Source organism: Triturus cristatus, chromosome 3_2 (assembly GCF_964204655.1).
Source record: "Triturus cristatus chromosome 3_2, aTriCri1.1, whole genome shotgun sequence".
Taxonomy (NCBI): Eukaryota; Metazoa; Chordata; class Amphibia; order Caudata; family Salamandridae; genus Triturus; species Triturus cristatus.
Genome location: NC_140584.1, coordinates 277339050 through 277364978, shown reverse-complemented (window position 1 = coordinate 277364978; position 25929 = coordinate 277339050). Strand labels below are relative to the sequence as shown.

The 25929-nt window shown below is 48.1% G+C and overlaps 1 protein-coding gene across 2 annotated transcripts in view; it reads left to right on the top strand.

Moving 5' to 3' along the window:
- The first annotated feature begins 22630 nt into the window (after positions 1-22630).
- The window catches only part of PTPRU (protein tyrosine phosphatase receptor type U), an 849745-nt gene continuing 846446 nt past the window's right edge, over positions 22631-25929 (top strand). For both annotated transcript variants that reach the window (XM_085647595.1, XM_085647594.1), the window contains exon 1: positions 22631-23119. In XM_085647595.1, the coding sequence (XP_085503721.1) occupies positions 23047-23119 (73 nt within the window). In that variant the 5' untranslated portion in view covers positions 22631-23046. The remainder of the gene's footprint in view (positions 23120-25929) is intronic.

The following is a 25929-nucleotide window of genomic DNA, read 5'->3' as shown; positions in this document are numbered from 1 at the left end:
TAATTGTTATACAACAAATTAAGAACAAGAGGGTTATGTCTAGGTGGAAGCCTAGCTTTTTCTATAACTTGCCATTTCATATCATCTGCTGAATGTGCTTTCTCTCTGTAATGGTCTACCAGAGGGGCATTATCTACCACACAGCGAATTCTACTTCGATGCTGGCAGATACATGCTTTCACTGGTTGTGTTGTCTGACCAATATAGATCAGGTCACAAGGGCACCAAATACAATAGATGACATTGGATGTCAGACAATTGGAGTAAAGTTTATGTTGCCATGTGAAAAAGATTTTGTTTCTATGGTAAACCTACATGCGACACAGCTACCACATTTGTAATGGCCTGTAATAGTTGGAAGAGACCAAAGATCATGAATAGTAGTTTTCGGTCTAATAATACTGGTATCTGAGTGAACCAGATGATCTCTTATATTTTTACCTTTTCTAAAGGAAAACAGCTGTAGATTTTGACAGGCATCTAGGGTGTTTAAAGTTGGCCAGTGCCTTTTGATGGTCTTTTGGACATACCCACCATGACTTCACCTCTAGGGGCTCCTACTCACCAAAGATCAAAACATCACCCTTCCCTAATGACCCCTCTCGACCTTCCAGAGTTAAAGTCTCACTCCAAGACTCAGATATTAGAGCCCTTCTTCTCTCCTATGACCAATCATTTGCTTTAAACACAGATATGATGGGCCAAATTGAAACAATCCACTCGGATATGTGCAGAGAACCTACCGTTAACTCTAGATCTTTAAATAAGAACAACCTCCCCATAGTCCCCACCACTGTTCTTTCCACAGATGATCCCAAACCACAGCTTAAATGCATGCTTCTTAACTGCAGATCTGATGTTTGACATGCTGTGGACATGGCTGCCCTCATCCTAGCACATGATCCAGATATTTTAGTACTGACAGAAACCTGGCAGAACGAATCTTCTGCACTAATAATCGATATTCGAATGCCCCATACCTATAACATACTCAGGCTTGATAGACTGGGTGGGGTAGGGGGAGGCAACGCATGTATTCATCTTATCAATTTATCAGTTAGACAACTATATTCTGATTTTGTATCATAGTGCGAATACATGTGTTTTGTGGTCTCACCCAACAGCAAGCATGCTTACAAATTCCACGCATTCCATCACTCTCCAAGAGACAATCCCCCTTTCATAGAACAGATCATGGAAATCATATCAACGAATGTGGACTGCCACGACACACAGATCTTCCTGGGGGACTTTAACCTTGATATCTGACCTCAACCTCACTCAAATATGTGATAGCCCTACGCACATCAAGGGAGCTACCTTAGATCTGTTCATTGGCAAGAGCAGCTCCATTCAACCTGAATCTATCGCCGCATGTAACTGGATGGACCACCATTGCATCTCCTTCCTCGTCTCAAGAAACCAAGATTCTGGCAAAGAAATATAAAACGGTTAACACAAAAAAGGGGGGAATTAGAGGTTTTTGAGGTTAGGTTCACCCTCCATTTAATACATAAATTAGATAACAACCTGAATGAACAGGTAAAAAGAACCTAACCTTAAGGCGTCGGAAAAACAATTGGATTCCGAAAGTCACCAGAACAAGGAAAAAGGGAAATACTTTTCCTTTCTTGAGTCCCCTCACTCACCAGGGTTTCCCCACGGTGACATGCTTCATCATTGGGGTCCTCTCAGTCCTCTACGGGCTGAGGCGTGCTGCAACTTGCGAATTACGTAGGAGCACTTTAAAACAGATTATGTGTAGTGCAGGTGTGGTGAAGTGAAAAGGAGTGGGACAAAAATGATTTAAAATAATCAACTAGTGGGCCAAATATATTTTATTCTTGCTAAATATATTTGGCCCACTAGTTGATTATTTTAAATCATTTTTGTCCCACTCCTTTTCACTTCACCACACCTGCACTACACATAATCTGTTTTAAAGTGCTCCTACGTAATTCGCAAGTTGCAGCACGCCTCAGCCCGTAGAGGACTGAGAGGACCCCAATGATGAAGCATGTCACCGTGGGGAAACCCTGGTGAGTGAGGGGACTCAAGAAAGGAAAAGTATTTCCCTTTTTCCTTGTTCTGGTGACTTTCGGAATTCAATTGTTTTTCCGACGCCTTAAGGTTAGGTTCTTTTTACCTGTTCATTCAGGTTGTTTTCTAATTTAAAGAAATATAAAAAACATTAACCTATATGACCTCTCCTCCCACATGGACAGCATCCTGCCTCCTCCTCCAGACATGCCTGATGTTGGTGCCCTCACAGACCACTAGAATCAGTCGATGTCCAACATACTAGACTCTATGGCACCACTACAACTGAAAAGAATCCCACCACAATCTCCAAACCTTAGTATAACGGAGAGAAGAAATCTAAGACTAGCTGAATGTATCTAGAGATCCTCACCCTCCGTGGACCATCTTACTCAGTTGAGAGCTGTGAGAAACTCCTATAACAAATGTATCAGATGTTCTAAAGCTAGGTATTTCAGGGAACAACTAGATCAAGCAAAAAAAACAACAAAAGAAACTGTTTGAACTCATCAAGCTTCAATCTAACAACCAACCTATCCCTCTCTCCTTAGAACCCTGTCAGCAGCCAAACTGTGAAGAGTTTGCGTCCTTCTTCCGTGATAAATCAACAAAAAATTGAAAAGAAACTACTAGCAGCCTGTGAGAATATACCTGCCACCTTTCCATCCACTGGGCTGGATGTGCCCCCACTATGTCTGACTCTCCCTCCCAAAAACAATGCCTCTTGGAGCTTATTCCGAACCATGGATGAGAGCACAAATCATAAAACTCTGGCTACTCTGAAACCTTCCAACCATTTTAGTGACCCCGTACCATCGATCCTTTTCAAGGAGAGAAGATGATCCATACTCCCTCTCTGGACGAAGATAGATAATGCCTCTTTGCTCCAGAGTCAATACCAGATTGCCTAAAATCAGGGCAGGTCACCCCCATCCTAAAAAATGATGCAGGCCAGACTAACCTCCACAATTTTCATCCAGTCGCCACCATTCCTATGCTGGGAAAGCTCCTTGAGAAATGGGTTCACACTCAACTATGTAGCCATATTGAAGAATTCAAATTACTAGACAAATTCCAATCCGACTTCAGGCAGGGTCATAGCATGGAATTCGCTCATACTCACATTGTAGATGATGCATTATGAATGCTGGACCAGAATGAGTCATGCCTTTTGATTCTCCTTGTCCTCTTATCTGCTTTTGATACAGTCAAACACGATACCCTCATAGGTTTACTGGAGCACTGGATATGGCTATCAGGGACTGTGCTTAACTGGTTTTCCTCATTTCTACACAATAGAACCCAAAGGCTGATGTTGAATCAATCTCTGTCCAACCCCTCTCCACTCACTCTAGGGGTTCCTCAGGCGTCCACTCTTTCTCCTACTCTCTTCAATCTGTTCATTGAGCCTCTAACAGAAATCCTGAAATTGTCCAACATCCATTACCACATGTATTCTGATAACACACAACTGTACCTGAAAATCTACTTCCCAGAGGACATCAGGTATCTCAACTCAGTACTTCAGGAAACGCAAAGTTGGCTGACACTCAATGATCTTAAATTAAATGGTCTCAAAACTGAACTTCTCATTGCTCCTGACAAATAGTCCCCAGTCACTGTAAAATAGGTGCTGCAACAACTAACAGCCCCCAACTGTACTCCAAACATCATTGATTCCATGAGCTCACTCGAAATAACACTGGACAAACATCTGAACATTCAGAATCACATTAGTGCTCTCACCAAAGGAGCAAACGTCAATCTGAGCAGCCTAAGGAAAATAAAAACCGGTCCTTCCCCACAACGATCTCAAGACCGCACTGCAAGCATAAGTGATCTCTAAACTGGACTACTGAATTGCAACCCTTTGCAGACTTCTGAGATCAAAGATGGCTCCACTTAAGGACTCTCTCAATTCCCCTACAAGGCTCATTACAGGCTCCAAACGCTATCGTCATATCTCGCCTGAGTTAAAAGCTTCTAATTGGCTGCCGTATGAAGCAAGGATTCAACTAAAAATTGCTTCATTGACCCACAAAGCTCTACAATTCAACACCCCATTATACCTTGCACAAAACTTAAGCTCTCTGGAGGCTCCAGATCCTCTAGGGGATCCAGCACCTTACTACTTAAACCTCAGAAATTCTATAAAAAGAGGACTTATAATCCAGCATTCTCTGGTATTGCACCTAGAATTTAGAACTCCTTACCACCTGAAACAAGACCGCAGAATTCCACAGCTTCCTACAAAAGGGAAGTCAAACAGATTCTAATTAAGAAATTCCTGGGCTAGTCCTCTAGCCGACCTGAGGTCTCGCTATCTCACTCTTGTTTCTAGTGATTCTGCTAGGATTGTTATTATTTGTTTTGCTATACACAAACGTAAGCAGGAAGGGTTTCCAAACTTACAGGGGGGCCGAGAGGAACTAATGAGGGGAGAGCACCCTCCCGTGTCTACACACTGTTTTACCAAAAGTACTCCCCACTGTCAAATCGCAACAGAGTTGCTGAATGCATTTGAACAATCCTAGAGCTCTAAAGGTATGAAGGTCCCTACGTGAATTCAAAAAGGACCACCACTATTGAGTGGGGAAGGAGGCAACTCCTTTTGTTTTATATTCCCTCACACACCCTAGTGGTGTCATGCTTCATCATTGGGACACCTCGACGCCTAGAAGTCGAGGTGGGCTCGACCATTTTTCAGGGAGCTCTTAGAAAGATGTTTTGGCCAGGGGGATAAAGATTAAAAGCCCGGCAGCAGATCCCAGTTTCCCTTTTATTCTTGGACCTGCTGGGGGTAATAATAAAATAAAAGTAAAGGGTCAATGGGGATATTATGGTCCTAAGACCCTATAGCCAACATGTTTCAGTCCTATTAAGCCCCATGAAGGGTGCTGGACTTTCTTCAGGGCGGGAATGAGTGCCCCCAAGCAGTGGAACCACCTCCGAATAGGATGACACGAGGGGCACGACCCTTGATGGCTGTCTGACTACAGGGCTACCCCGATAAGAGCTGGTTCTCCACTTGGAGTCGATACCCCTCCCAGAATGGGATGGAGTGATATGTGAGACTAATTAGTCTACGGAAACTAATAAGGAGCGTTAGTTGCCCTTATAACTAGTAGTATAGGGAAATTCCCTTCACTACCTATACCAGGGGGCACTCATTCCCGCCCTGAAGAAAGTCCAGCACCCTTCATGGGGCTTAATAGGACTGAAACATGTTGGCTATAGGGTCTTAGGACCATAATATCCCCATTGACCCTTTACTTTTATTTTATTATTACCCCCAGCAGGTCTAAGAATAAAAGGGAAACTGGGATCTGCTGCCGGGCTTTTAATCTTTATCCCCCTGGCCAAAACATCTTCCTAAGAGCTCCCTGAAAAATGGTCGAGCCCACCTCAACTTCTAGGCGTCGAGGTGTCCCAATGATGAAGCATGACACCACTAGGGTGTGTGAGGGAATATAAAACAAAAGGAGTTGCCTCCTTCCCCACTCAATAGTGGTGGTCCTTTTTGACTTCACGTAGGGACCTTCATACCTTTAGAGCTCTAGGATTGTTCGAATGCATTCAGCAACTCTGTTGCGAGTTGGCAGTGGGGAGTACTTTTGGTAAAACATTATTTGTTTTGCCCCTGTACTGTTCGGTTGTGATATGAACTACGGCTTCCTTCCCCTGAAAATGTAAGTCGTTATGTTGAAGAAATCTCTTGTTAGACCTTCACTCTCACCCAAGGATTTACTTTTACTCTTGCCTTTATTGAAATGTTTGATTGATTTCACCGATGTTGACCTTTCCTGGGCCATTCTGTGCTAATGTTGTTATTTCCTGTACCCTCGTAACTACCCACCTGTAGAGCGCTCTGATAGCCCCTGTGGACTTGTTCTCGCTATACAAAACTTGTTAAATAAAAGAAAGAAATAACAGGCTTGGGAAAGGACAAGTAAAGCACATTTTTTTGTAATTCTGAAGTGTGGTGGAAACAAATATTGGAATGCAATCAAAACACATCAATAGGTCAAGTGAAGACATTTCCACACATTATTGCTTGTGCACAGTAAAACGGTATGTCTGTGCAAATGTAATGGTCATTTCAACTGAAAATGTGTTGTTTGTAATGGCAGTATGCTACCACACCATGCATACTCCAGACCACGCCACTCCACACTATACCACTCCACTTTACAACGCTCTGCTCTACTCTAAGCCCATCCACTCTACGCCATGCCATGCCATGCCATTCTACAACACTTAACTCCACACTTCAACATTCCACGTCACTCCACTCCACGACATGCCTCTCCCTTTTATGACATGCCACTCTACGCCCCTCCTCTGTATACCTGACCAGTCTAAGACACACTACGACATGCCACTCCCCTCTACTATGACACAACATTCCACTCTGCACCACACCACGACACACCACTATACACCCCTCCACTCTAAGCATCTCCGAAACATGCTCCTCCATGCCACACCACTTACCCCGCTCTACTCCAATCCTCTCCAATCTACCCCAATCCACAACACTTCAATCCACCCCAATCTATCTCAATCCTCTCCACTACAATCTATCCTACTACACTCCAGTCCTCACACCATTTCATTCTACCCCAATCTACCCCACTCCACTTCATCCCACTCTATCCCATTCCACTCCAATCTACCCCATTTCACTCCACTCCAATCTACCCTATTCCACTCCAAATTATTCCACTTCATTCCAATCTACCCAAATCTACTCCATTCCACTCCACTTCAATTTACCAGAATCTACCCCACTTCACTCCAATCTATCCCATCCCACTCTTCTCAATCTACCCCGCCCACCCCACTCCAATCTACCCTACTCCAGTCTACCCTACTCCAATCTAGCACACTCTAATCAAATCCATTCTACCCCAATCTAAACAAATCCACTCAGATATACCCCAATCTACCTGCTCCAATCTACCCCACTCCAAACTATCCCACCCCACTCCACCCTTCTCTAATCTACCCGGCACCACCCTACCCCACTCCAACTACCCATTCCAACCTACCCCAATCTACCACACTCCACTCCAATCCACCCTAATCTACCACACTCCACTCTACCCAACTCCACACCACATTACCCCAATCTACCCTATTCCACTCCACTCCAATCAACTCCACTCCACCCTAATCTATCCCACTCTACTCCAGTCTACGCCACTCCAATTTACCCCAATTACACTTCAATCTACCACAATCCACAACACTTCAATCTACCGCAATCCACAACACTCAAATCTACCCCACTCAACTCCACTCCAATATATCCTACTTCACTCCAGTCCCCACATCACTTCCATCTGCCCCAATCTACCCCACTCCACTTCATCCTAAATCTACCCCATTCCACTCCAATCTTCCTCAATCTACCCCACTCCCCACTCTACCTCATTCCAATCTACTCTACCCCGCTCTACCCCACTACAATCTACCCTGGTTGACCCCACTTCACTCCAATCTACCCAAATCTACCACATTCCACTCTACGCAATCTGCACCACTCAACTTTAGCCCAATCTACCCTACTCCACTCCACTCTAACCCACTCCACTCCCATCTACCCCACTCCAGCCCAATTTACCCCACTCCAATCAATCCCACCCCACACTACCCCACTCTAGTCTAATCCACCCCCACTCTACCTCACTCCAATCTACTACACTTTAATTGATCCCACTCCAATCTATCTCAGCCTATCACAATCCACGCCAATCTCCCTCAATCTACCCCACTCCACTTCATCATAAATCTACATCATTCCACTCCATTCCAACTCAATTTACCCCACTCCACTCCAATCTACCCCAATCCACCTCAATGTACCCCACTCTAACCCACTCCAATCTACCAGCACCCCACTCTACGCCACTCCAATCTACCGCACCCCGATCCACCCCACTCCAATCTACCCCACTCCAATCTATCCAACTTCAATCTACCCCAGTTTACCCCACTTCACTCCACTCTACCCTATTTCCCTTCACTCCAATCTACTCTACTCCACTCCAATCTACCCCACTCCACCACAACCTACCCCACACCAATCTACCCAGACTCTACCTTACTCCAATCTACCCCACCCCAGTTGCGGCGGTGCCTATCTTGAGTGGCAGGGTGGCTGCGGGAGAAGAGCAGAGGTTCAGGGAATGGGGGTTAAAATAATAAAAAATAAAAGACTTACCTGCAGCTTCGCTGACACCCGCTTCGCTGCTCCTCTCATTGCCATCAGGCCTGAAGGTGATGAGCCCTCGGGGAACAGGCTCCACACCCAATCCAGACTCTGCTCCAACATGAGAGCAGCACCAAGATTGGTCTGAGCAGCCTCCTTTGCCACTCAGATGGTGCAATGGAGCCTGTGGCTTTTCTCCAAACCGGCTGTGTACCACAGCCGGGTTGGAGAAACATAAGTGAGCAAGTGTGCTTGGCTGGCCTAGGACAGCCGACCAAGCACACATGTGCACGTATGAGTGCACTCTACCCCTCCCTGACATGCCCAGCCCCACCCTGCACTATAGTCATTGCAGGGCTTGGACAGACAGCATAAACAAAATGACAATAACTGTGTTATTGTCATTTTCTCTTTGTCTGCTGGCGTGGGATGTGGGGCGGCGCCCCTCTACCATTACGGAGGAGCTGTGCCTGCTGCACTCCCACTCTACCCTACTCCAATCTATTCCACTCCATTCTACCCCACTTTAATCTACTTGACTGCAGTCTACCTCAGTCTATCCCACTCCACTTCAATCTACCCCATCCCAATCTACCCTAATCTATCCTACTCCACTCCAATCTACTACATTCAACTCCAATCTACCCCAACCTACACCACCTCACTCCACCCCACTCAATCTACCCCAATCTTCCGCACTCCACTCTACCCCAGTTTACCTCACTACACCCCACTATACCTCAATGTACCCTACTCCACTCTACCTCAATCTACCCTACTCCACTCCAATCAACTTCACTCCACCCAAATCTACCCCAATCCACCCCGTCTATCCCACTCCACTCCACTCCACTCCAATCCAATCTACCCTACCCCACTCTACACTGCTCCAATCTACCACACACCACTCTACCCCACTCCAATCTATACCATTTGAATCTGCCCCAATCTACCCCACTCCAGTCTACCCCAATCTTCCACACTCCACCAGCCGTAGCCTGTGCAGTTAAGAGCGATTGGGTGGTGGGACCGGGTGGAGGGAGGGGGGATTTGACAAACGACAATTAAATAAATAATATCTCCCATCGTCATCTGTCGAAATTCCCTCCAAACTAGGCCCACTGCTCTTACTTTCATGGGCCACGGCTGGACTCCACTCTAATCTACCCAACCCCACACCACTCTACATAATCTACCCTACTCCACCCCAATCTACTCAGCTCCACCTTACTCAAAACCACCCTCCACACTCTACCACACTCCAATCCCCACTCTACTCCACTCCAATCTACCGCACTCCACTCCAGTCTACCCTAACCTATCCCACTCCACCCCAATCTACCCCATTCCATTTTAAACTACCCCTTTTCACTCCAATCTACCTCATTCCACTCCATTCTAACCAATTCTACCCCACTTCACTCTACTCTACTCCAATTTACACTACCCCAATCTACCCTACTACAGTCAAATCTACCACACCATTCCAATCTACTCCACTCCAACTTAATCCACCCCAATCTATCCCACTCCACTCTGCCCCAATCTACCCAACTCCACTCTACCGTAACCAATCTACCCAACTCCACTGCAATCTACCCACCCCACTCTACTCCACTCCATTCTACCCCACACCAATCTACCCCACACCAATCTACCCTGCTTCAATCCACCCCAATTTACCCCACTTCACTCCAATCGACCACATTCCACTCCTATCTACCCTACTCCAATGTACCCAAATTTACTCCACTCCAATCTACCCCACTCCACCCTAATCTACCCACTCCATCCTAAACTATCCCACTCCACTCCAGTCAACCAATCCACCCCATTGTACCCCACTATACTCCAATCTACCCCACTACACTCCAATATATCCCACTCCAATGTACCCCAATCTTCCCCACTCCACTCCAATCTACCCTAATCTAACATCTCCACTCGAGTCTACCCTAGTCTATCCCATTCAACTTCACTCAAATCTACCCCAATCTACTCCAAACTACCCCACACCTCTCCAATCTATCCCACTCTGACCCAATCTACCCCACTCCAATCTATCCCTCTAAACTCAAATCTACCCCATCAACTCCAATCCCATCTACCTCACTCCACCCAAGTTTACCCCACTCCAATCTAACCCAATCTACCCCACTCCAATCTACCCCAATCTAGTCAACTCAAAACTACCACAGTCCACCCCACCCCATCCACCCCACCCCACACCACTAACTTTTAGTCACACGGGTGTACAACATGGCTAAAACCATTATCAAAGCCAAAAGCTGTCGCATAGGGAAGACCTATTGGGGTTGCCAATGCTTGTTCTGTTTCTCCTCTCCTGATTCAACTTTATAGGTTTCACATCAGTGGTACCACCCAGTGGTCTCTTGAGGTGAGCTTATTGTGGCTGATTTCCCAAAGTGACTCCTTGCATGTGGTCAAGGGATAGTTTGCTATTGTGCTGGAAGAATCCTTTCACCTGCATAGCAAAAGGCAAAAAAATAATTCATCCTGCTAACCTTTCTAGCAAGTGGAATCCCCAGAAAAGGAATCCCTCTGCCAGAGAGGAGTTTCCTAAGCACCAAAGCTTCTTACACTGGCGTGAACTACAGATTCTATCCACAAAGATGCCAATAGTGTTTGATGGCCCTTTCCTCTGGCCATCCAAGCAGTCCTGCTACCCCTCCGCTGCATGTGGAACCAAATTGTCTCCCTCTTCAGAGCACTGTCTCTTACCCACACCCCACAAAAAACTCCTATTTGGCTTGCCCCCTGAGTGCCTAGGCACTAGCACCAGTCTCTCTGCCTGCTCTTCCAAGGTGCTTTAATAAGCATATCCCTCCCTTAGGGTGTACCGATCAGGGAGCCGCTTCTGGGTTGGGAGCACCAGTGGAAGTATGGAAGACAGCTCAGCAGAAGTAGGAGGTAAGTGTAAAAAAATATTGATGTTATGCATGTCTCTGAATGTATATCAGGATGCATGTTAGTCCTTGTAAGAGGTGTGCACGTGTCTGTGTGAGTGCACATCTGTGCATGTCTGCGTGTATGCGTGTACATGTATGAAGAGTATGCTCGCACTACTACTCACTTTTGGGGGAATTTCTTGGCAACAGGTGGGCATCAATGGAATGATGCTCATGGCCTTTTTGTGGTAAAATGTTTGAACCTGCGTGATTGTGTTAGTACTTCCCAACACGTGGACATCCATGAAAGGTTCAAATGCTGTCACTGGGGTTTTGGGTTTAGGTAACGGCGCCACAGGGAAACTTCACATACGTTATCTATTTACTTGCTAAGTAGTATGACGGTGCTAAAAGGTGGGAAGTACCGCCTGACTTCCCAGAAATAAGAGCCTTAGCTCTAAACAATTGTATAGTCAATCCTTAGCACACGTCCTCTTGTCAAACATAAAATTATTTCGTGTTTTCACATTTACAGTACATATCAGTTGGCAGAAGAAATAAGTTAGTCTCCTCTTATGGGTGGTTCTTTATTCATTGGGTGTCTTCAATGCGGTACACAACAGCCAGCCAACACGTGTTTCGTCGCAAAAAGGGAATGTAGTCCCGCGACTTTTTCAAGGCTGTGTTACAAAAGAAATTGAGAACCTATATAGTACATAACTTGAAAACATGTACTCAATGGTAATGTCAAAGCAACAAGGTGGTGAAACTCAAGAACCGACTAAACACGGGTGAGCTATGTAGTCCATTGCAATAACAATAAGTGTGAGTGAAAACAATCCATTTTGATTCAAGAGAAAATAAAGTAATCAAAAAAGTTTCTATGATTCTAATAATAGTGGAGAGAGCTTGAAAAACGTGCTGTAGTGGGGAAATACGCCGAAAAACAAAGCTGATCCTATTAGTGAGTGGCTACCCACGTGAGCATAGTCGTGGTGTGAAGTGGCGAGTTCGGTTCACTATATTTAAGACCATACGGTGTGCGTCTCTATCTGTGCTAATGTGAAGATCGTTTTTATGCCATATATCGGTGAAGAAAAGCGTGAACGTGAGGTTGAAGGTCATCCGGTCATAGCTACCTATTCCTGGCTTGGTTAAGTATTTCTGGAAAGAATGAACATATCTATATTTAGTTCTCGTGAAGAGTACTCTCAGAAGCCAAATCCGATTAAATACATGGACATTATTTGTTAAAGTAAAAACACCTACTTATTAGGTGGTGATAATTCCAAACCACCTATGGTTTCTGTAGTAATGGCATCACTTTCTTCAAGACTTAATGTTCTTTGGTCAGGTTCAATAGATTTTTCAGTACTGTGAAGAATAAGTTTAAGCGAGTTACTTCACCTACCACACTGACTATAAACTGTTAATGCTGACGCTGTGGTACAGGGTAATATGAGTACATGTTTTCAAGTTATGTACTGTATAGGTTCTCAATTTCTTTTGTAACACAGCCTTGAAAAAGTCGCGGGACTACATTCCCTTTTTGCGACGAAACACGTGTTGGCTGGCTGTTGTGTACCGCATTGAAGACACCCAATGAATAAAGAACCACCCATAAGAGGAGACTAACTTATTTCTTCTGCCAACTGATATGTACTGTAAATGTGAAAACACGAAATAATTTTATGTTTGACAAGAGGACGTGTGCTAAGGATTGACTATACATCCATGAAAGGTTGTCGATTGCCCAAAACCTGGCCACCACATAATGCTGGTATTCCTTGGCAACTAGTGGGCATCAATGGCATATGGACTATCTGTTATAGTACTGACCCGGGATTAATGATTGTAATTGCTGTCATACTGTGGGCATCCATGGTGTGGCTCTGATTACAATCATTAATCCCGGGTCAGTACTATAACAGATAGTCCATATGCCATTGATGCCCACTAGTTGCCAAGGAATACCAGCATAATGTGGTGGCCAGGTTTTGGGCAATCGACAACCTTTCATGGATGTCCACGTGTTGGGAAGTACTAACACAATCACGCAGGTTCAAACATTTTACCACAAAAAGGCCATGAGCATCATTCCATTGATGCCCACCTGTTGCCAAGAAATTCCCCCAAAAGTGAGTAGTAGTGCGAGCATACTCTTCATACATGTACACGCACACACGCAGACATGCACAGATGTGCACTCACACAGACACGTGCACACCTCATACAAGGACTTACATGCATCCTGATATACATTCAGAGACATGCATAACATCAATATTTTTTTACACTTACCTCCTACTTCTGCTGAGCTATCTTCCATACATCCACTGGTGCTGCCAACCCAGAAGCGGCTCCCTGATCGGTACACCCCAAGGGAGGGAGATGTAGTGCTGGATATAACAGAATGTTGGTCATTCACTGCATGCTGTGTGCATCAAAACAACAGTGGTGATCAAACATGAATACGGACTGTCCTGGATGTATGGTAGCAACTTTTGGCCTACTCTGGGCATCCACTGCACAATGGTACCAAAGTCTGGCACAATGTTGTAGGAACGTGCCCTTTTTGTATGGTCACCCCCCACTCCCCCCACCCCCATTTTTGTTCCAATGCGGATGGTTATGACTCTGAAAGTGCACTGGAGTCTGCTGCCTATGCGCCAATGCCAATGCTCTCTCCCTAAAACTGATATATGTGAATTGGTAACCCCAATTCTCATGGACTTTAAACATGTTATAAGCCCCTACTACATGGTACTAGTGGTACCCAGGGCATGGGTGTTAAAGGAGTCACCAGGGTCTGAAGCACTGTTTGTACCATCCTGAGTGACCCAAGTAAACTACTGACATCAGGCCTGCCATTGCAGAATGCAGGAGCAGTACAAACTGATCGAACTAGACTTTGCCCTCACCATGCATGGCAAAGTCAATGCACTATGTTTAATATATGCCAGACACCTCTAAGGAAGGCCTCCTGAGCCCAGGAAGCAGGGTGCATTATATTAAAATTGTGGACATGCAAGTGCAAACTTATGTGTCCTTATAGTGCCATTTACCATTAAAGGCTACAATGAGTGATAGGCGGTCCATAGGATAACATGGGCTGGCACCAGGGCAAACTCAAGGTTGCCAGCTCCATTATGGTACCATCGAAATATGTAATGGTTGGTATCAATCAACGTGCCTCATCACCCCTGACACAAATCTCATGTTGAGGACAATGCTGCATGCGCCCAGGTGGCTGCCCCAGCCTTTCCTGTGCTCTGGCTGCCAGCCCGCAGCTGCTCCTGCCAAGACAGCAATTTGACCCCCTGCCAGGAGGTGTGAACTCCCCCAGGAGTCAGAAACAATGGTATGGATAGGAAGGAGGCCACACCTCCCTCCCTGACAGATTGGCTAGTAAAGTGGCACATCAAGGCGGTGAGCTTCAAAGCAAGCCTTCATTACCTCTGATATGCAACCAGGCTGCCTCCCAAAGGAGAAAATAGCCTTAGTTCCACCCCCAAGTCATATTTGCAACAAACAGGTGGGAAAATTAGGTATTCAGGAGGTGTACACCCCTAGAAGCCCTCAGCCATACCTATAGGGTGGGCTACCTTGTCTGTACAGCCGAGGAAGACTTCTGCCATTTTTAAAAGTGGTAGAATAGAGGGTTCTGGGCAGAAAAGGTGACATCCCCGGATATGATCACCTCGGGGGGGGGGCTTAGCCACTGGGGCTAGTAGTCCATGAGCCCCATTTACCCACAACCCTAAATCTAGGATTTAAGGCTTACCCCTGACACCAGAACCTCAGTTCACATCTAACTTGCAACAAGGACAAAGAAGAGACCCGTGTCTGCGACAACAGGACCTGCACAAAGCAAAGGCGCGATACACGGCTCCTGTGACAACCTTCCTCAAACTGCATGACTGCGACTCGTCCTGGACCAAAGACCAGCTCCCCCAGACAGAGAGACCCCTTTGAGAGCCAAACACATCTCCAGACTCCCTTGGACTACTGCACTAGTCCCCTGCAGTCCGCAGGTAAAAGCAACATATCAGAACCAAAGAATCACTGTCCATAGGGCCCTTCCAGAGATTGCGCAAAAGTAAATGGTCCAGTGGATTGTGGGAAATGTTGTCCTGACCTCCAGCAATTTTAAAGTGTTTACCGTTTTCCCCCGGACCTCCGGATGTCAAAATAATTTTCTGCTGACATTACCACTGCCAAGGCTTGTTGGTCACCAGTCCAGCAACCTCCCTTTATACTGAATGCTGCACCTCGAAGGAACGCACAAAACCTTTGTCAGCAGTGGCTTCGTTATTGACATTTGGCACCCGGTTTCTCTCCAGCATTATGTAAGCCGAAAAACCAGCTCCACTGTGGCTCCCACTTCAGCACCATAGACAGTCAGGAAAACTCTGCACCCGGTCTTTTCAAGCCAGGTAAAATCGAACTGACTGTCGTGGCTTGCTCCTGGGACCCGCATCACCTTTACCTTCCTTGGGTCCCACACAACTCAGACTGCAAGTGAGCAATTGTCATCAGTGCTTTTAACCATGAACTGCAATGATACAGTTCTGCAGTGCTATTTTGCACTGATTTAATTTTTCTTCTAAAATCCATAACTTTGGTTATACTTATCTGATTGACTAAGTTTTAGATTCTAAATTTATATTGAAATCTGCTTTATATTTATAAATTGGTGTCAGATTTCTTTTGAGAAGTCAATTATTTATAGTCCATGTTGGTACTCTGAAATGCATAACATATTCCTCTAGTAAAGCCTGAATGCTCTTTGCCACTCTACTAGGACTGAGCTAAAGATTTGCTATTGTGAATCCTAGGACCATCTTTGGGGTATTGTGAGAGTGTTACACGGTGAAGCCTAACCAGCATCCCCACATAATAACCTTCCCTCCTACATTGGTAAAACAGCGGTGGGATTCCGAACTTGTGCTTCGCAGCACCACTGGGTCATTAGTGATTTTTGCACAAGAACTCCACTATTTATTTTAGACTCAAAAATTATTTTTCCAAATCTTTTTTCGATTTTTATACATTGGAATTTTAGGGTCGTGTGTAGACCTTCATTCCAATAGTACAACAAAAAACTTAGAAAGGTATGGGAAAGTTTGTAATGTTTTAAAAAGGTCCCAACTTTCAGGTAAAAGGTTAGGCACAATGGAGGCTGGCAAGAGTCTCCACCCGTCAGTCACCCCAGCCTGACGGTGGTGTGAACTCTCCCAGGAGTCAGAAACAATGCCCTGGATGGGAAGGAGATCACACCTCCCTCCCTAACAGGATGGCTAGTGAAATGGCACATCAAGGTGGTGAGCTTCAAAGCTTTCACTACCTTAGATATGCAACCAGGATGCCCCTCAAAGGAGGAAACAGGATGCCCACACCCTCAGGCACATTTGCATCCAGGCAGGTGGGAAAATTAGGTATGCAGGAGGTACACACCCCGAGATGGCTAGACACACATCTAGGGTGGGCTACCTAGTCTGTAAAGCTGAGGACGACTTCTGCCATTTTTAAAACAGGTAGAATAGAGGGTTCTGGGTAGAAAAAGATACTCACCCTGGTTGTCGTCATCTATGGGGTGATAAGCCGCTGGGGCAAGTAGCCCATTGGCCATTTGCAATGACACCTCTAACACACTTAAATCTAGGATTTAAGGGTTTCCCCAGACACCAGAACCTCCGTTCTGCTCTGACTTGCAACAAGGACAAAGAAGAGACCTGTGTCTGTGACAACCGGACCTGCACAAAGCAAAAGCGTGATACTCTACACCTGCGGCAACCGTCCTGGAACTGCATGACAGCAACTCGTCCCAGACCAAAGACCAGCTTCTGCAGACAGAGGGACCCCTTTGGCAACTCCAGACTCCCTTGGACTAGTGGCACTAGTGCCCTGCATTCTGCAGGTAAAAACAACCTACAGGATCCAAAGAATCGCTGGCCATCAGGCCCTCCGAGGGATCATCCAAAAGTAGGTGGTCCAGTGCATTGTGGAAAATGTAGTCCTGACCTCCAGCAAGCTTCAGGTGGCTAACGTTTCCCCCGGTCCTCTGGACGTCGAAATAATTTTCTGCTGACCTTACCGCTGCCAAGGGTTGTTGTTCATCAGTCCGGCAACTACCCCTTTACTCGCCAGTGCACCTTGAGGAAACTCCACAAAACCTTCATCCGACGTCAGCAGTGGCTTTGTTGTCAACTTTTTGCACAATGTTCCCCACCAGCACTGTGTACACTGTAAAACATCCCCTGGGCTCCCGCTTCAGCAACACGAACAGCCAGGACAACTCTGCATATGGGATTCTCGAGCCAGGTAAAATCAAACTGACTTTTGTTGCTTGATCCTCAGACCCACACCACCTTTCACCTACTTGGGTTCCACGCAACTCGAACTGCAAGTGACCGATTGTCACTAGTGCTTTTTACCATTGACCTCAATGTACATTTTTGCAGTGCTATTTTGCATTGATTTTTATTCTGCCTCTAAAATCCATAACTCTGGTTATACTTATCTGATTTATTTCATTTTGGTGTCTAAATTTAAATAAAAATCTGATTTATTGTTTTAAATTGGTGTTAAATTTCTTTGAATCGTGTCAATTACTTATTGTCTATGTTGGTACTCTCAAATGCTTAAAACATGTTCCTCTAGTAAAGCCTGACTGTTCTTTGTCACTCTACCAGTACTCAGGGCCGGACTGGGAACGCAAACCGGTCCTGGCAATTTGAGTCGGACCTGCTTCGACGGGGGAGAGAAGGGGGGCACGCTTGGAAAACCACTGCAGCTACCTTTGTTACTGGGGCCAATATTGCTACCAAACTGCACCCCTATTATAACAAGCATTGGCATAGCCAATAGGTCTCGCCTTTGGGACCTAATAAGTATTTAGCCATGCAGTTGCATAACTAAATACTTATAAGGTCCCAAAAGCGAGACCTATTGGCTATACCAAGCGGCCGCGAAAGTGATCGCGATTGCGATCAAACATCAAAGCGTCCCTGCGGCCGCAAAAGTGAAAGTAATTGCGGTAAAGCGCAGCGCGCGCGCGCGCGCACATGCACTGTAGCTCTAGGCTGGCCTGGTAGCACTTTTTGGAGCCCTTTCAATAAGTCTCGCCAGACCAGCGCATGCGCTGGGTCAGGCAAGACCTAAAAACGGGCCCCAGGGATCCAAAACTGGCCCCCACCATGGTGGCGCACCGGGGAAACGCCTGGAGCCCGCTATGGCCAGACTGGCCCTGCGAGTACTGAGCTAAGGAATTATCATTGTGAATCCAAGGACCATCTTTTGGGTATTGTGAAAGTATTGCATGGTGAAGCCTAACCAGCATCACCACATAATACTCCACCTTACTACATATATTCAATACAACGCAATGAAAGTAATTCCTGGAATACAGCAGACATCCATAGCACAGAGATATTTCTGGAAAGATGGTGGTAGTTGCATTATTGTGGGCATCCATTTTATAATAGTGGTAATTCCTGAAAATGTGTGGGATGTCATGACTCTTACATTTGCCTTAATTCTGTACCTTTCATTATAGTGACAATTCATAACATTCTGTACATGGTGGCCATACCTGCATAATACTGGCCGCGGCTTAGCGGTGGTAATTTTTTCATATTGTCGGCATCCCTCCTGTTATATGCCAAGGTACAAATGTAAATAATTTTACTACGTTAAAGTTCATGCAAGATTACAGTAGTGAGGATATACTGCAAGTGAACATTGTTAGAAGGTGGTTCTGACACTATGGGCCACCCGAATTTTTCGTTTTTTGAGCACCTAATTGTTGAGCTTTTAATGTGGGGGAGCCTCATAAATTGGGACTCACCCAAAGTGAACTCAGGATGTAAGAGACTGCATGGGGATTTTACTGGTATTCCCCTGGCTGGGCCAGGCCACTGTTCAGCAGCTGGAGTAAGGGACACCGGGCTGGTTACATGCAGACACATGTGTACATACGTGTGCACACGTGTACGGGCTGCGCAGGGGAGATTCCTAGCGTGCGCAGTCCAGGAGCAGCTACAAAGTGAATGGTGTGGCAGGACTTATGCAGTATTGGGTGGTGACATGGAATAGGCTTTATACACTAGAAAGAAACATGCCAGGGAAAGTCGGTGCGTCTTACTGTTTTTTCACTTCATTACTCCCCTATGGGAATGTGGGGCCCATGGCTAGATTAACTTGCATTAGGCCTACAGATTCCAGACACGCACTTAAGTCCAATGTAGCTAATGTGAAAATAAGTATTCTGCAGGGTCCAAAGTCATATTTGTACTGCTTTTGGGTCATCCAGAACTGTCATATTTCTCTGACCCAGCCATGACCAGACCCAGGCTGAGGGCTGACCTCAGCTGGATGGATTGATAACCTTTCTTCCACAAGCGAGGGCCTCCTCTCCATGAAGAGATGATGGGTGGGGCTACAGGCTCATCCATCACTAGGTGCCAGGCACCAGGCTGCCACGAGGAGGGAAGGCAGCGTGGGGGGATGGGGCTTCAGACCTGTGGCCAGAGACCCTGGACAACGCCATTTTGAAGAAACCCAGAAGCTGGACAAGGAGGGAGGGTGCAGGGGCAGGGACGTGATGTGTCACTGTTTGATAGGACCAACAGAGACTTCCTGCCAGCCCCCTACTCAACTTTTTAAAAGTGCTTGCTCAGGAAGAGAAGCTCTCTCTGGGGTGTGGTCTGCTGAGGTTGAAGGTGCTGGAGCCTGGCGCAATGGGCAGTTTGAAGGAGAGACCACCTGACTGCCCCCCGGACCCTATCAGCACCAGAAGAAGAGCCCAGGACCGGTGCACAGAAGCAGGGGCCTCTGCGCAGGGAGAAGAGAGGCCCAGAAGGAGAGCCGGGCGAAAGGCTGGGGCAGGGAGCCAGTGAAGACAGCACACTGCTGAATCTACCCTCTCAGAGACCCAGAAGGCAGAGGAGAGTGTTCCCAGTGGCTGGGGCTGGTAAAGAGGAGCATGAAGCGCCCCATAATGCCTCGCCAGGCATTTGGAAATCTGCCGTTTTGGTGCTTTGTGGCCCCCAGAGGAGGGGGGCCACCCTCATTTGTGAAAAGGTGCTGGGGGTGCTGCTGGAGAAGCGCAGTCTTCTACCCCCCCCCCCCCCCCCAGCAAGAAGAAATCTTCTGTTTTGGTGCTTTGTGCCCCCAGAGGAGGGGGGTCACCCTCACTTGTGAAAAGGTGCTGGGGGAGCTGCTGGAGAAGTGCAGTCTCCCCCCCCCCCCAGCATGAAGAAATCTGCCGCTTTGGTGCTTTGTGGCCCCCAGAGGAGGGGGGTCACCCTCACTTGTGAAAAGGTGCTGGGGGAACTGCTGGAGAAGCGCAGTCTTCCCCCCCCTCAGCACGAAGAAAAGTCCCACCCTCAGTGTCATGGGGACCTAAAGGAAACTACCCCTCAAGGGCCCAGCTAGCATTTAAACACATTTTGGGCTGGAACTTTTGTTCTACAGCTGAGGGTGTGTAGAGAAGTGCATCAAAGTGAAGGGCTGAGTTGGAGATTTGTGGAGAAGTGCATCCCCTGGAGGTGAAGTGGTGTAATTGCCTCTAAATGCATTTACTATTGGTTATTTTTTTTTAGGTGGACTGAAAGTCACATGTGTAAAGTGAAGTACCTGTGTTAGGTGATGTTAAGCTAAATGGAGTTATGTTGCTAGACCTTCCTGCTAGGGTGTCTGGCTGTATTTATGTAATCCCATGCTTTTACCTGTGATTCCTTTTAAAGTGACGAGGCACACTGCAGGAGAAGTGTAGTTGCCAGGAGTACTTCTTTTGAAGGGACTGTAAGTCACATGTGTAAGGAGATGTCATAAGCCAAGTGGGGCTATGTTGCCAGACAGTCCTGCTAGGGTGTCTGGCTGTATATGCGTAATCCTGTGATTTCATCTGTGATGCCTTTAGGGGCTGTAATTGCAATGCATTCAAATGATCAACCAAGGTGATGATTACTGTCATTCTAAAGTGTGCGTAAACATGGATTCTTGCTGCTGCGCTTAGGTGAAGTCCCCAGACTGCTAGCCCTTGAGATATAGAGGTGCATACTTTATGGTCAGTAGGAGATGCTCAGTCAGGGTCATGTGTCACCAAGGCAGGTTTACCCCTTTTGAATGCTTGTTGAGGTAATGGGGTGGGTCGCACTGGGATGGTGCCAGTGCGCAGAGCCCTCGCTCCAGGTTATGTTCAACTATCTGCATTGGGGGCAAGTTGATGTGCATACTAGACCCCACCCCCGTTTTGCGGGAGGGGTGCGGATGTTATGCAATGTCACAAAGTAATTCCAACAGCTTTATGTAAATTGGTGCATAGTATTGAGTAGTGTGTGTGTTTAATAAATGTACTCTTACTTTTATAAAGCAAAGTACAGACTGGACAATCAATTATTGAGTGTTATTTTTGTGCACCAGCAAATGGCGATTACTAGCCCACACCACCTCCCTTGAGTCAGCCTCAGACTGCTCTGCAACGCTACCCTCTGAGAGTCAGGCGCTACAATTGGGTGTTTGGTTCCCAGTGAAGGACAAATGTAGTCATGTTATTTGTGCAGGCCTCACAGATGCTGCCTCGTTTTCCAACAAACATGTGTAGATTGTATGCTAGCCTAGCACAGTGTGCCTATGCCAAATCCAGGTAGAGAGCGAGGTTTGAGCTTGGGCTGTGAGGGTCTTAATTGCCCCGCCCCCTATTTGAACCTACCCTCACAGATCTGCCTCTGTAACTGCTACTCCTCTTTACACCCCTCCCACAGTTGTCTATTGGTACAGTCTATGTAAGTGCCACTGCTGCCATAAACCGCCTCGCCCAAGCCACACGGCAAAGACTGAGTAAAAACTGCTCCAAACTCCATTCAGCCTATCCCTTACAGTACTTGTTCTGCGATGGCTGGCCCACCCCAGCCCTCCCATAGTACTGATTGTGTGTGTGCTGCATTTCTCACTTATTTCGCACAAAACTACCTCTGTGGGGCCCCTTCTCTCTCCATACCTCTCTCCCACCTTTCTTCCCCGGCCCCTTCAGTGTTATATCAGGTGGGGCTGCCTCACTCTTCTCCACGCCCTCTGCCCTCCACAGATCTAGCTCTGTACCAGCTGCCCCCTGGGCCATCTCTCCTGCCCCCGCAGTACTGGCTCTGTAAGGCCTGTCTCTCTAGCCTCTGCCCCTACAATAATGGCGCTGTAGGGTCTGCCGTCCCTCCTCTTTAGCCCTGGCTATGACATGGAAGCCTCATAGACAACACAGTACCAGGGTTTTAATTATCGGAATCATTGGAACACTGAGGCCCGGCCCTGTCTACCTGCGGCCAGCAGAGGGCGCCCTCTGCCTGTGCTCGGGATGCCTCGCTCTCTCTCGCTTTGCCTGTCCTGCTCCAGCCTGACGTCAGGTCGGTGACTGAACAGATTTCAGCTCCAATCAGCCTCATGTGGTATTTTTTCAGCTGGAGTTGAGGCTGCACTGCCCGGCTGCTTCCCCTGGCAGCCCAGAGCACGTCAGGAGTCGTGCAGCCTGGAGAAGGGAGACTTGTATCTAGAGGACAGGAGCCCAACTGCGGACAGGAGACTTCTCTCTGTTGCACAGGACATCTTCCGTTCGGGACAGGAGACCCTCGGCCGGGCAGGAGACTTCTGTGCGGGATAGAACCGCCCCCTTCGGCGGCACAGGAGACCCCAGCCTTTGGATACCCCGCGCGGGACCGGGCACTTAACACGGGACAGGGGAGAACCCCCCCTTTTCAGGATCATAGCTCAAGAGACCACGAGGGACAGGAGCTCTCCTTCCTCTTCTGCTCAGGGGAGCACGTAGGGCAGGGACCCCCTCACAGGTCAGGAGACCTCCGCCACAGGTGCGAGGAGTACCATGCCAGCATGCACGCCTGCACCCCCCTCCTCCTGGCCTTGACCCTGCAGGTCTGCTCCCTGGAGACGGAGACTCCCACAGGTCAGTGCACGAGGTTCGCCTTTGTGGCCGGGGGTGAGGGGTCGAGCGGGGCGTGCTTTTTGATCTACTTGTTCCCCTCGTGCCTAGGGGAATTCACTGTAGACACTTGTGCGTAGTAAACATCTTACAACCACTTTGTCCTGACTCTCACATCACCCCCCTCGAACCCCTTACCCCCCCCCCCCCCCCCACCACCATAGTCCACACGAAGGGAGTTTTTGTTGTGATTTAGAAGCCAATCTGGGGGGAGGGATGTGAGACCTGATGGGGGATGAAACAGGGCGATTAACTCCACCGTATTGTTATTGCTCGTATTTATCACTAATATAGCACCCAGTCTGGCGGTAGATTGGTTTCGCAGCGCTTTCGGAAGTCAGGGGAGGACTTTCCAGAGAGTTCTGACCGGTGCCATGGGCGCATCTCCCCGTCGGTAAGTCGTTTCTTGGTCCCGGTGGACCACTGTGAACAGGGCGAAGTTGCCCGGGAGCAGCGGTTGCCACAAGTCAGTGTGGGGAACGGCCCGCACTGTGTCTAGCGGAACACGACCGACTGAGCCCACTCTAGGCGCTTTCTGGCTGAGGAAGTGCTAGCACTAGGGCTGGGAGTGACTGGTCCCCGTTTCTTGTTTACGGCAGGTGGTTTGCTCCGCTGGGATGTCGGAGTGAGAGGCGTTCGCTGACTCGGACTCCTGCGAGCATGATGGGAGAAATCGGCCCTTGAATTGGAAAGGATAGATGGGACCCCTCACGTGTGCTGTGTGTGCCGGCTGCACTATAGGTGCGCACGAGCTGTTGCAAGGCTGGAATGCCTGGCATTCCGCGGTCAGGGGGCCTTCGAGTGTGTCCCATCGTCCTGTCTCTGGGAGCGTCTTGTGTGGTCAGGAAACATGTAGGCTGGCCCCTGGGAGCCCAGCCCATAGCCCACCACATAGGAGCACGTTCCATGCTCTGCTCTGGTCTTTGAGGGCACAACCCACTGCCTGTCGCCTAGGGGCATGCTCCATAGTCTGGCCCCTGGGATTGCGTCACCCAGTGTTGCCCCCATATCGTGCTACATAGTCCGGTCCCTGAGAACACAGTCCCCGGTGTGCCCCCAAGGAGCACGTCGGGTAGTGTGCCCCCTGATGGGAAAGCTCTACAGTCTGTCACATAGGGTACGACTCATCGGGTGTTGCATGGGAGCGTGCCCCATAGGGTGGTCCCCGTCCTGGTAGTCCCCTGGGAGCGTGCTCCCTGGTTTGGGCCCTGGGTTCGTGTCCCAGAGTGCACAGTTCACGGTCTGTCCCCCAGGGTCGTAGTGTGGTCCTCCTGGTAGGAATGTTCCTCGGTCTGCTCTCTGGATTGGGTCACATCGTGTTGCTTCGATGTCCGTGTTACTTAGTCCAGCCCCGTGGAGCGCCCCCCATAGCACAGTCCGCGGTCTGTCCCCCTAGGGGCCCGCTCTATAGTCTGACCCCTGGGAGGTCCACACAGTTTCTGCCCCTGGGAGCACGCTTCATGCTCTGCTCACTGAGAACGTGTTGTCCCCGGGTTCGTATTGCGTAGTCTGGTGCCGAGTGCGTGTTTCATGGTCTGCTGCCTGGGAGCACAACCCACAGCCGGTAGCCCCGGGTCATGTTACATAATCTGGTCCCTGGGAGCACATCCCACAGTGTGGCCCCAGGGAGCACACCCCAGAGTGTGGCCCCAGGGAGCACACCCCAGAGTGTGGCCCCAGGGAGCACACCCCAGAGTATGGCCCCAGGGAACACGGTCCACATCCGGCTTTTCGTGGTGCATTGTCAGCTCCTGATGAAGGTGTCGCGCAGTCCAGTCCCTGCGAGCACCGGCTCCCTTCAGCACCTTCCGCCTTCACGTCCCCTGGGGCGTGTTGCACAGCGAGTGTCCTGCGAGCCCGTGCTATACACCAGGTCCCTGCAGTGAGTTGTGCTGTGAAGAACCCTGGTGCACGGCCCAGGATTCAGCGAGCACCACAGCAGGGCAGTGCTTAATTTGTAAAAAAACGTAGTGCCGGGCCCTCGACATGAGGACACTAGAGCTTGCACCATCCGTTGCACCTGGCAGCACTGCCAATTACAGTGCCAACACACTACTAATGATCACACTCTTAAAAGTATGACAGTTCATACTATTACAGGCCCCCAAAGCTATAAGAATGGCTTTGGATGCAAATACTACTAAATGGAAATTTAATTGTAAATAATAAACAGAAGTTTGTGTGCTTGTACATAAATTGGGAGACACCACTACCATGTGGCAGACAGTCATAAGCCCCGGTGCTGGCAATTAAGTGCTGGTGCTGAGCACCGGAAAGCACCGGCACAAATTAGGCACTGCAGCAGGGACTGATGAGGGCAGTTTACAGGCTGGCGCTGTCCTCTGTCACTAGGTCCCTTCCCAGCCCTCTGCACGTGTGTATGTATCAGTCTGGTCTATGGTTGGGTCAGATAAGCCATTTGTGTATCGGTGCCCGTATGAGCGTGCTCTGATTTTGGGGTCTGTATAAGAGTGAATGGAGGCGCTGGGTATCCGCTGCTTGATACAGGTTTGCTCTGTGGCTGGTGACGGGGCTGTGTGGAGTGTTCTGGGGGTCACTGTAACCAGTGCCTTAGTCTGGGTCCATGTAATCCTGCACTGTGCTTGGGTGTGTTTAACACTGCTCTCTAGTGCGTCTGTATGAGTGGGTCACTGACTGGGCCCCTTACGTGCGTGCTCTGTAATGGGGAACACGGTCTCGAATGGCCTTCTGGGTCATGGGAACCCCCGCCGGGCAAAGGACTAAGGGTTGCTTTTCGTATCTGTGTGAGATCA